This window comes from Pseudorasbora parva, chromosome 20 (genome assembly GCF_024679245.1).
Source record: "Pseudorasbora parva isolate DD20220531a chromosome 20, ASM2467924v1, whole genome shotgun sequence".
Classification (NCBI taxonomy): domain Eukaryota; kingdom Metazoa; phylum Chordata; class Actinopteri; order Cypriniformes; family Gobionidae; genus Pseudorasbora; species Pseudorasbora parva.
Genome location: NC_090191.1, coordinates 808,387 through 821,929, shown reverse-complemented (window position 1 = coordinate 821,929; position 13,543 = coordinate 808,387). Strand labels below are relative to the sequence as shown.

Here is a 13,543-nt window from a genome sequence, read left to right as displayed (position 1 = left end):
CTATCAATCAAATCAAAAGATGCACCCGAACCGACCAAGAACAGAGGTATTTATACAGAATCCTCCGCATTGATCTCTACGCCGTTCATTCAGGTTTTTCCAGAGGAACTAGGGTTGCTAGAGCTGTCAGCTGACTTGCGTTGGCGGATGGCGGTTTCTTCAGGTTTTGCCATTATTGGACATTTTTCCTTCCGTTCCTTCCTCTTGGCTTTGGGTTGTGTCTCATATGTGTGTGTGTGTATCTGGAAGTGTATTTGTAAGTTCACAATACCTCTTAATATTTATATTATGATCTTCCCTTACAATTGTGAAATGTATATTATGTACTATGTAAAAAAAGGTTTATTCTGAGATGCTTGAGTAAAAAAAATATATTGTAAAAAAAAAAAAAATGTTCCAATCCTGTTTTCATTTTTTAGTGTGTGCTTTGTGTTCAATTTATCTAATATAATATTTTAAGACATAATTAATACACAATAATATAAATAGCAACTTTTTACTTTAAAAATGGTTTCTATATTTTTTTCACATAAATTATGTTATTTTGTATTGTTTATTTTAAAACGTGTTTACATGATTTAGCTATCAGTGAGTATATCTATCTAGCCTATCTATCATCTCTCTAACTATCTTTAATTAGAACTTATTAATAAAATCCTTGACATTATTAACATCGTTTAAACTTTGGGCTTGAAACGCTCCAAATGGAGCAATGAATGCGAAGATAAATCAGCTCCGCCCACTTCCAGCATGAGACTGTGGCGCTGTTGTTAGTCTTCCTCAGACTGTCATGAGTGACCTATATGGGTTCTGCGGTTCTGCAGTTAGACCCTTTATATATATCTATATCTATATATAACACTGCATCTGCACTGCCGGCTGTGTGTTAGAGATCTCAGGAGAAACAGAAGCTCAAACTACAGCTCAGACGCTCTTCAGAGATTCAGAGACAGGTCAGCAAGAACAATCGTCACCTTTATCTGACAGCATTTAAGTTCATTTCAGCTTGCTTAAAATCTTACATGTTGACCTTTAGAGATGGGGAGCTCACAGTCCAGAACAAACTAATGCTTTGCTCTTAACAGATTGTCTCAGCAATCGTCTGAAAAGGTCTGATTGCAGGATTGGATATAAATAATTCATTGATTGTGTCGATGTTCAGCGCTGTAGAATCAATAGATTTATTTGTACTGATTCAAACCATAAGGAAATGTACATAAACGTATGTCCCTATATCTGAGTAGTGATGGCATACGTTTCATAAAAGGCAATGCATATAACCTCACGATATATACCATGTATAAAAATACCCATAGAGTAATACATATATTAAAATGATTTATATGATGACTTTGTATATGGTACTTTATGCTAATGCCATATTTGTAAACAATATATATCTATATGCAAGTTTATTTGAACAACATATAGGCAAATGTTTAGTATGCTTATATAATTAGTATATATGCATATCTACTTAATTTCTATATGGTACTGTGCAGTATGTTAAGATCATGTATGTGAACAATATATATTTGTAATAATATATACTTGTAAAAAGTTTATTTAAACATGTATGCAAACATGTGAGCTCAGAATTGTCTTAATAATTTTGGGCAGTCTACACTGTCAAATTGTTTTAAATTTTGTTTGAAATTGGATCACATGAGTGAATGCAAAATATGGTTGACGACAAATGTTCATAATGTATTAAAATATGTAGGCTAACGAGACGGACAATATGAACATGTCTTTTACATATACATTTTGTCAGGGTTCTGTTACTTGGATAATGTTTTATTCTTGGTCTGGTGACACTCCTGTTGTCTTGCGGGTTTGAGTTCACTCAGATAATGCTCTTCTGTCTGTGTGTATTGCTTTGTGTGGTGTTTGGATCCTGGCATTTCATCCTAGTGTGGTTCTGGTTCAGGTTTCTGGCATTAACGCTCGCGGCTCGTGCTCTTTCATGTTCTGTTCTGTGTAGCATGGTACATTCTCTGCAAGAACAAAGGAATGTGTTTGTTTTCTCGAGGTGGCAAGAACACGAACAAAGTTCGTTCTGGCCAATACATTCCACACTTCAAGAGAAAAGCAAAAGGGTTTCTCCACTTTAACCACGCCTACTTTAAAATTCTGACCAATCACACAATAGATCTCGGAAGTTCTGCTCAGGCGACGTGTCGAGAACAAGCTTAGAGAACTCCCAAACCAGGGCTGCGAGAACAAAATAACGTAATTTGAGCAAGAACTTTTTCAAAGGGAGTGAAGGGGTGCGCACTTCGAAGGCCAGGTCAGGCCACGCCTTCAAAGTGCACAAAGTGGCACGAAGGGCGAACTGAGGGACAGGGTTGCCAGGTCAGAACAACAAAACCCCTCCAATTGCTAGTCAAAAGTAGCGGAATCACGGCCAAAATATCCCAAAACAGCTTTCAATATTGCTTAAGTAAAGACAACTTACCCTGTGGACTATAGACTATACGGACCGTAGCATGTCTGTAGCCGGTTAAGTATCGTCAAATTGCAACTATTAGTTAACAGATTCTTAAGTTAAATGTAACTGTTACAATATATTTTAAACATTTATATATTATGTCCAAGTCTTTATTTAAGTAGGCCTACTTATTTTTATTCAACTCATCATCTCAGATGCATTGTACTTTTAATGGCATGCCAGCCGTCGACCAATTCAGCCGGTCAGGGGAAATATCCCAGAAGATGATGTCCCGCTCAGGCCTTACCAGAGTCTCTATTGAGCATTATTCCCCATCCCGGTCCAGCTCCAGCTTCTCCCGCTCAGGCCTTACCAGAGTCTCTATTGAGCATTATTCCCCATCCCGGTCCAGCTCCAGCTTCTCCCGCTCAGGCCTTACCAGAGTCTCTATTGAGCATTATTCCCCATCCCGGTCCAGCTCCAGCTTCTCCCGCTCAGGCCTTACCAGAGTCTCTATTGAGCATTATTCCCCAACCCGGTCCAGCTCCAGCTTCTCCCGCTCAGGCCTTACCAGAGTCTCTATTGAGCATTATTCCCCAACCCGGTCCAGCTCCAGCTTCTCCCGCTCAGGCCTTACCAGAGTCTCTATTGGGCATTATTCCCCAACCCGGTCCAGCTCCAGCTTCTCCCGCTCAGGCCTTACCAGAGTCTCTATTGAGCATTATTCCCCAACCCGGTCCAGCTCCAGCTTCTCCCGCTCAGGCCTTACCAGAGTCTCTATTGAGCATTATTCCCCATCCCGGTCCAGCTCCAGCTTCTCCCGCTCAGGCCTTACCAGAGTCTCTATTGAGCATTATTCCCCATCCCGGTCCAGCTCCAGCTTCTCCCGCTCAGGCCTTACCAGAGTCTCTATTGGGCATTATTCCCCAACCCGGTCCAGCTCCAGCTTCTCCCGCTCAGGCCTTACCAGAGTCTCTATTGAGCATTATTCCCCATCCCGGTCCAGCTCCAGCTTCTCCCGCTCAGGCCTTACCAGAGTCTCTATTGGGCATTATTCCCCAACCCGGTCCAGCTCCAGCTTCTCCCGCTCAGGCCTTACCAGAGTCTCTATTGAGCATTATTCCCCAACCCGGTCCAGCTCCAGCTTCTCCCGCTCAGGCCTTACCAGAGTCTCTATTGAGCATTATTCCCCATCCCGGTCCAGCTCCAGCTTCTCCCGCTCAGGCCTTACCAGAGTCTCTATTGAGCATTATTCCCCATCCCGGTCCAGCTCCAGCTTCTCCCGCTCAGCTCAATGAAAGTGTAGACAAGGGTTTTCTTCTGGTTTAGCTGTTAATTTACATTTCTGTTGTTTCTGATGTTAAACTTGTTATATTATTGGTCTATAAATAGGCTAGTTGTAAAAAGTATATGAATAAAAATGTAGACCAATTTATTTTCATTTACACATTTTAATTTACATGACAAGAAAATATATGCATAAACACATATAATTGTGTTTAATGTACAAATTATTATTAACTTGCATTACAAAAATAAACAATGTACAGAACAAACCACTTCTCTTTTATTTAACCAGGCCATGATATTTTATTTCATTATAGCTGTACTGCACTTTGTTTTTGTGAACTTTGAACATCCTTTAGTTACAGTTGCGAAAGCAAGTCAGCCAGCTTACATATTAACGTTTCTCAGAGCTCCCTTTCACTGCCATTATAATGCTGGGAAGAGACAGGACATTTATTAAATAACTGATTGTGTTCGTATGAAAGAAGAATGTCATACACAACTAGGATGGCTTGAGGGTGAGTAAATCTGGGCTAATTTTCATTTTGGATGAAGGATTTCTTTAAATAAATCACATGAGCTCTCTTGAGTCACGAGTTCAGAAACGAGTCAAAGATAAACGTCTGGTAATACCAACAGCAGCGTGCTGCAAATATTACTAATATCTTAAGAATTAAGAAGCATTAGAAGAATTCCCCATATGCAAAAAAAACAAAAACAAAAAAAACAAATTACATTATACAGACTTTTTGAGAGCACTTGTCAACCATCAGACATAAAACCTGACAGAGTTGAAGAAATGTAATGTTTTTCCACGTTAGCCATGTGTTGTACAGTTGAGCAGTTTAGGTTTTTCCTCAGTTGTAGCTGCCTTATTAAACTTATCAAAATGGCAAGATTTATCCCACAGCTACTTACAGAAATGACCAGACTGTGATGATGGAGTTGGCATGTTAAAGCTGTGACCACAGAGATTTACTTGGTGTGTAGTTTGATATCCTAGAGATCTCCGCCTTTTAATATAACTGTATTTTTTAATTTGTTGCATTTTTAAACACTTTGTTTGGCAGATTTATATTGTGACCTCACGCTGAGGAAAGGTTAGATTACATGTGTTTCCAAGTATAGAGTGTGCTTTTAAAAATAATACTAAAGAAATTATTTAAAAGTATTAGCAATTAATGTCATGCATATATAAATATCCTTTATGTGGCAGGTGGGCTACACATTAGTAGAATACGCCACAATGGGACTTCCACCCAAAGAATGTATCATCTTGTGCTAACCAGGCACTCAAGTTCGTTGCTGGATCAGCCAGAGACAGTGGTCCGATAAAAAAAGTATTATTTTTACTTTAAAACTCAAACACACGCACTCCAAATTTAAGTGGGACTTCACAGCAAACATAGAAGAGGATCTTCACAGCAAACAAAATACACAGTACAACAAAATAAAATACAAAAACAACGCAAGCACACAGGGCGGAGTCTTACCAGTGGGAGACTAGTGGCTCGAGCAATGAGCATCAAAAAAAAAGAAACATCCCAATCACACGTGTCGACTTCACACACGCACCGCAAGGGAAATGACCACACTTGGTGAACACAGCACACACCAAGGGACCCACCACCGCAAGCGGCACTGCTCCCACTGGCCGGTCTCCGCACCTGGACCAAAGAAACAAACTTGAAAGTTAAACAAAACATACACACACAAAAAAAATAAACAGTACAATAAACGAGTGTCTAATAAACCACCCGTTCTACAAAGACTAACAATTATACAGTAACTCTAAATAAACAATTAAACAGAGGGAACACCATCATAAACCATCCACAACAATCAATAATGAGACAGAAATGCCCTCTGAATCGAGCACGTCCAAGGTTTAGTCAGTGTGGGCAAATCACACACACACACACACACACACACACACACACACACACACACACACACACACACACACACACACACAAAACACAATTAGGCTAGTCCTCTGGTATATCAACAGCAGAAAATACATACATACAAGGGTTTAAATAAATGAAACAAACACAAAGTAAAAAACGTATAAACGAGTTGCAAAAATAATAGACAAAAACAAAACTATCAAAGTGGTGCCAGCTAGCCCAGCAAAACACACTTTCCACTCAACCACTGATTCACAAAAATAACAGGAAGGATCAAACGGAGTTAACAAGACTAATCAAACAGGCAATAGTATCACACGCCAGCCAACCGCCGGTGAACTCGAACCAACCACGAGTCCAACCACAACATACTTCTTGACAGTCTGGTAAACTGGATCATGGCCGTTTCACACGCCCGTGCGTGTTGCGTTGCAGGAACCCCACGCCCTGTTGTGCTTTCACATATGCTGCGTTTGCAGTGCGCAACTGATCCGCTGTTGCATACCACAAACACAGCATTTATTCATTATTTTTTATTTAAAATCCAAAAGTTGTTACTGAACATGGCTCGTCAGAATTGCCAATCTCTTTGTTTACTTTTTCATAGAAGTCAGGTTAACATACTACATTTAAACAACATTTGATTCAGTTCATTAATTCATATTTATATAGCCTAGTGGTTTAGATTTAGTTCACACAAGTGGCAAAACAACATAAGCCTTAATGTAAAGTGAACACATGTGAACCATTTATTAATGAGTTACAAACATTAATAACCTGTGAAAGTGAACCTTAATGTAAAGTGAACACCAGTGAACCATTTATTAATGAGTTACAAACATTAATAACCTGTGAAAGTGAACCTTAATGTAAAGTGAACACCCGTGAACCATTTATTAATGAGTTACAAACATTAATAACCTGTGAAAGTGAACCTTAATGTAAAGTGAACACACGTGAACCATTTATTAATGAGTTACAAACATTAATAACCTGTGAAAGTGAACCTTAATGTAAAGTGAACACCTGTGAACCATTTATTAATGAGTTACAAACATTAATAACCTGTGAAAGTGAACCGTAATGTAAAGTGAACACCCGTGAACCATTTATTAATGAGTTACAAACATTAATAACCTGTGAAAGTTAACCTTAATGTAAAGTGATCACACGTGAACCATTTATTAATGAATTACAAACATTAATAACCTGTGAAAGTGAACCTTAATGTAAAGTGAACACCTGTGAACCATTTATTAATGAGTTACAAACATTAATAACCTGTGAAAGTGAACCTTAATGTAAAGTGAACACCTGTGAAACATTTATTAATGAGTTACAAACATTAATAACCTGTGAAAGTGAACCTTAATGTAAAGTGAACACCTGTGAACCATTTATTAATGAGTTACAAACATTAATAACCTGTGAAAGTGAACCTTAATGTAAAGTGAACACCTGTGAACCATTTATTAATGAGTTACAAACATTAATAACCTGTGAAAGTGAACCTTAATGTAGTGATCACCTGTGAACCATTTATTAATGAGTTACAAACATTAATAACCTGTGAAAGTTAACCTTAATGTAAAGTGATCACACGTGAACCATTTATTAATGAATTACAAACATTAATAACCTCTGAAAGTGAACCTTAATGTAAAGTGAACACCTGTGACTCATTTATCAATGAGTTACAAACATTAATAACCTGTGAAAGTGAACCTTAATGTAGTGATCACCTGTGAACCATTTATTAATGAGTTACAAACATTAATAACCTGTGAAAGTGAACATTAATGTAAAGTGAACACATGTGAACCATTTATTAATGAGCTACAAACATTAATACCCTGTGAAAGTGAACCTTAATGTAAAGTGAATACACGTGAACCATTTATTAATGAGTTACAAACATTAATAACCTGTGAAAGTGAACCTTAATGTAAAGTGAACACATGTGAACCATTTATTAATGAGTTACAAACATTAATAACCTGTGAAAGTGAACCTTAATGTAAAGTGAACACCAGTAAACCATTTATTAATGAGTTACAAACAATAATAACCTGTGAAAGTGAACCTTAATGTAAGGTGAACACATGTGAACCATTTATTAATGAGTTACAAACATTAATAACCTGTGAAAGTGAACCTTAATGCAGTGATCACCTGTGAACCATTTATTAATGAGTTACAAACATTAATAACCTGTGAAAGTGAACATTAATGTAAAGTGAACACATGTGAACCATTTATTAATGAGTTACAAACATTAATAACCTGTGAAAGTGAACCTTAATGTAAAGTGAACACCAGTAAACCATTTATTAATGAGTTACAAACATTAATAACCTGTGAAAGTGAACCTTAATGTAAAGTGAACACACGTGAACCATTTATTAATGAGTTACAAACATTAATAACCTGTGAAAGTGAAAATTAATGTAAAGTGAACACACGTGAACCATTTATTAATGAGTTACAAACATTAATAACCTGTGAAAGTGAACCTTAATGTAAAGTGAACACACGTGAACCATTTATTAATGAGTTAAAAACATTAATAACCTGTGAAAGTGAACCTTAATGTAAAGTGAACACCAGTGAACCATTTATTAATGAGTAACAAACATTAATAACCTGTGAAAGTGAACCTTAATGTAAAGTGAACACCAGTAAACCATTTATTAATGAGTTACAAACAATAATAACCTGTGAAAGTGAACCTTAATGTAAGGTGAACACATGTGAACCATTTATTAATGAGTTACAAACATTAATAACCTGTGAAAGTGAACCTTAATGTAAAGTGAACACCAGTAAACCATTTATTAATGAGTTACAAACAATAATAACCTGTGAAAGTGAACCTTAATGTAAGGTGAACACATGTGAACCATTTATTAATGAGTTACAAACAATAATAACCTGTGAAAGTGAACCTTAATGTAAGGTGAACACCTGTGAACCATTTATTAATGAGTTACAAATATTAATAACCTGTGAAAGTGAACCTTAATGTAAAGTGATCACCTGTGAACCATTTATTAATGAGTTACAAACATTAATAACCTGTGAAAGTGAACCTTAATGTAAAGTGATCACACGAAAACCATTTATTAATGAGTTACAAACATTAATAACCTGTGAAAGTGAACCTTAATGTAAAGTGATCACATGTGAACCATTTATTAATGAGTTACAAACATTAATAACCTGTGAAAGTGAACCTTAATGTAAAGTGAACACTTGAACCATTTATTAATGAGTTACAAACATTAATAACCTGTGAAAGTAAACCTTAATGTAAAGTGAACACCTGTGAACCATTTATTAATGAGTTACAAACATTAATAACCTGTGAAAGTGAACCTTAATGTAAAGTGAACACCAGTAAACCATTTATTAATGAGTTACAAACAATAATAACCTGTGAAAGTGAACCTTAATGTAAGGTGAACACATGTGAACCATTTATTAATGAGTTACAAACAATAATAACCTGTGAAAGTGAACCTTAATGTAAGGTGAACACATGTGAACCATTTATTAATGAGTTACAAATATTAATAACCTGTGAAAGTGAACCTTAATGCAGTGATCACCTGTGAACCATTTATTAATGAGTTACAAACATTAATAACCTGTGAAAGTGAACATTAATGTAAAGTGAACACATGTGAACCATTTATTAATGAGTTACAAACATTAATAACCTGTGAAAGTGAACCTTAATGTAAAGTGAACACCAGTAAACCATTTATTAATGAGTTACAAACATTAATAACCTGTGAAAGTGAACCTTAATGTAAAGTGAACACACGTGAACCATTTATTAATGAGTTACAAACATTAATAACCTGAGAAAGTGAACATTAATGTAAAGTGAACACACGTGAACCATTTATTAATGAGTTACAAACATTAATAACCTGTGAAAGTGAACCTTAATGTAAAGTGAACACATGTGAACCATTTATTAATGAGTTACAAACATTAATAACCTGTGAAAGTGAACCTTAATGTAAAGTGAACACCAGTAAACCATTTATTAATGAGTTACAAACATTAATAACCTGTGAAAGTGAACCTTAATGTAAAGTGAACACACGTGAAACATTTATTAATGAGTAACAAACATTAATAACCTGTGAAAGTGAACCTTAATGTAAAGTGAACACCAGTGAACCATTTATTAATGAGTAACAAACATTAATAACCTGTGAAAGTGAACCTTAATGTAAAGTGAACACCAGTAAACCATTTATTAATGAGTTACAAACAATAATAACCTGTGAAAGTGAACCTTAATGTAAGGTGAACACATGTGAACCATTTATTAATGAGTTACAAACATTAATAACCTGTGAAAGTGAACCTTAATGTAAAGTGAACACCAGTAAACCATTTATTAATGAGTTACAAACAATAATAACCTGTGAAAGTGAACCTTAATGTAAGGTGAACACATGTGAACCATTTATTAATGAGTTACAAACAATAATAACCTGTGAAAGTGAACCTTAATGTAAGGTGAACACCTGTGAACCATTTATTAATGAGTTACAAATATTAATAACCTGTGAAAGTGAACCTTAATGTAAAGTGATCACCTGTGAACCATTTATTAATGAGTTACAAACATTAATAACCTGTGAAAGTGAACCTTAATGTAAAGTGATCACACGAAAACCATTTATTAATGAGTTACAAACATTAATAACCTGTGAAAGTGAACCTTAATGTAAAGTGATCACATGTGAACCATTTATTAATGAGTTACAAACATTAATAACCTGTGAAAGTGAACCTTAATGTAAAGTGAACACTTGAACCATTTATTAATGAGTTACAAACATTAATAACCTGTGAAAGTAAACCTTAATGTAAAGTGAACACCTGTGAACCATTTATTAATGAGTTACAAACATTAATAACCTGTGAAAGTGAACCTTAATGTAAAGTGAACACCAGTAAACCATTTATTAATGAGTTACAAACAATAATAACCTGTGAAAGTGAACCTTAATGTAAGGTGAACACATGTGAACCATTTATTAATGAGTTACAAACAATAATAACCTGTGAAAGTGAACCTTAATGTAAGGTGAACACATGTGAACCATTTATTAATGAGTTACAAATATTAATAACCTGTGAAAGTGAACCTTAATGCAGTGATCACCTGTGAACCATTTATTAATGAGTTACAAACATTAATAACCTGTGAAAGTGAACATTAATGTAAAGTGAACACATGTGAACCATTTATTAATGAGTTACAAACATTAATAACCTGTGAAAGTGAACCTTAATGTAAAGTGAACACCAGTAAACCATTTATTAATGAGTTACAAACATTAATAACCTGTGAAAGTGAACCTTAATGTAAAGTGAACACACGTGAACCATTTATTAATGAGTTACAAACATTAATAACCTGTGAAAGTGAACATTAATGTAAAGTGAACACACGTGAACCATTTATTAATGAGTTACAAACATTAATAACCTGTGAAAGTGAACCTTAATGTAAAGTGAACACATGTGAACCATTTATTAATGAGTTACAAACATTAATAACCTGTGAAAGTGAACCTTAATGTAAAGTGAACACCAGTAAACCATTTATTAATGAGTTACAAACATTAATAACCTGTGAAAGTGAACCTTAATGTAAAGTGAACACCTGTGAAACATTTATTAATGAGTAACAAACATTAATAACCTGTGAAAGTGAACCTTAATGTAAAGTGAACACATGTGAACCATTTATTAATGAGTTACAAACATTAATAACCTGTGAAAGTGAACCTTAATGCAGTGATCACCTGTGAACCATTTATTAATGAGTTACAAACATTAATAACCTGTGAAAGTGAACATTAATGTAAAGTGAACACATGTGAACCATTTATTAATGAGTTACAAACATTAATAACCTGTGAAAGTGAACCTTAATGTAAAGTGAACACCAGTAAACCATTTATTAATGAGTTACAAACATTAATAACCTGTGAAAGTGAACCTTAATGTAAAGTGAACACACGTGAACCATTTATTAATGAGTTACAAACATTAATAACCTGTGAAAGTGAACATTAATGTCAAGTGAACACACGTGAACCATTTATTAATGAGTTACAAACATTAATAACCTGTGAAAGTGAACCTTAATGTAAAGTGAACACATGTGAACCATTTATTAATGAGTTACAAACATTAATAACCTGTGAAAGTGAACCTTAATGTAAAGTGAACACCAGTAAACCATTTATTAATGAGTTACAAACATTAATAACCTGTGAAAGTGAACCTTAATGTAAAGTGAACACCTGTGAAACATTTATTAATGAGTAACAAACATTAATAACCTGTGAAAGTGAACCTTAATGTAAAGTGAACACATGTGAACCATTTATTAATGAGTTACAAACATTAATAACCTGTGAAAGTGAACCTTAATGTAAAGTGAACACATGTGAACCATTTATTAATGAGTTACAAACATTAATAACCTGTGAAAGTGAACCTTAATGTAAAGTGAACACCAGTAAACCATTTATTAATGAGTTACAAACATTAATAACCTGTGAAAGTGAACCTTAATGTAAAGTGAACACACATGAACCATTTATTAATGAGTTACAAACATTTATAACCTGTGAAAGTGAACCTTAATGTAAAGTGAACACCTGTGAACCATTTATTAATGAGTTACAAACAATAATAACCTGTGAAAGTGAACCTTAATGTAAAGTGAACACCTGTGAACCATTTATTAATGAGTTACAAACATTAATAACCTGTGAAAGTTAACCTTAATGTAAAGTGAACACATGTGAACCATTTATTAATGAGTTACAAACATTAATAACCTGTGAAAGTAAACCTTAATGTAAAGTGATCACATGTGAACCATTTATTAATGAGTTACAAACATTAATAACCTGTGAAAGTGAACCTTAATGTAAAGTGAACACACGTGAACCATTTATTAATGAGTTACAAACATTAATAACCTGTGAAAGTGAACCTTAATGTAAAGTGAACACACGTGAACCATTTATTAATGAGTTACAAACATTAATAACCTGTGAAAGTGAACCTTAATGTAAAGTGAACACACGTGAACCATTTATTAATGAGTTACAAACATTAATAACCTGTGAAAGTGAACCTTAATGTAAAGTGAACACATGTGAACCATTTATTAATGAGTTACAAACATTAATAACCTGTGAAAGTGAACCTTAATGTAAAGTGAACACCTGTGAACCATTTATTAATGAGTTACAAACATTAATAACCTGTGAAAGTGAACCTTAATGTAAAGTGAACACACGTGAACCATTTATTAATGAGTTACAAACATTAATAACCTGTGAAAGTGAACCTTAATGTAAAGTGAACACACGTGAACCATTTATTAATGAGTTACAAACATTAATAACCTGTGAAAGTGAACCTTAATGTAAAGTGAACACACGTGAACCATTTATTAATGAGTTACAAACATTAATAACCTGTGAAAGTGAACCTTAATGTAAAGTGAACACCAGTGAACCATTTATTAATGAGTTACAAACATTAATAACCTGTGAAAGTGAACCTTAATGTAAAGTGAACACCTGTGAACCATTTATTAATGAGTTACAAACATTAATAACCTGTGAAAGTGAACCTTAATGTAAAGTGAACACCTGTGAACCATTTATTAATGAGTTACAAACATTAATAACCTGTGAAAGTGGACCTTAATGTAAAGTGATCACATGTGAACCATTTATTAATGAGTTACAAACATTAATAACCTGTGAAAGTGAACCTTAACGTAAAGTGAACACCTGTGAAACATTTATTAATGAGTTACAAACATTAATAACCTGTGAAAGTGAACCTTAATGTAAAG

At 34.5% G+C, this 13,543-nt stretch overlaps 1 protein-coding gene across 5 annotated transcripts in view; it reads left to right on the top strand.

Moving 5' to 3' along the window:
* Positions 1-789: 789 nt before the first annotated feature.
* Positions 790-13,543, top strand: part of LOC137049867 (stonustoxin subunit alpha-like) — a 50,088-nt gene continuing 37,334 nt past the window's right edge. For 3 of the 5 annotated variants that reach the window (XM_067428611.1, XM_067428608.1, XM_067428610.1), the window contains exon 1: positions 790-953. Coding sequence is in view for 1 of the 5 variants with exons in the window: in XM_067428607.1 (XP_067284708.1) it covers positions 4,197-4,236 (40 nt within the window). In the remaining 4 variants the exon portion in view is untranslated. Of the gene's footprint in view, positions 954-4,125; positions 4,237-13,543 lie in introns of those variants that run through there. The other 2 variants (XM_067428609.1, XM_067428607.1) reach the window with 2 other exon arrangements.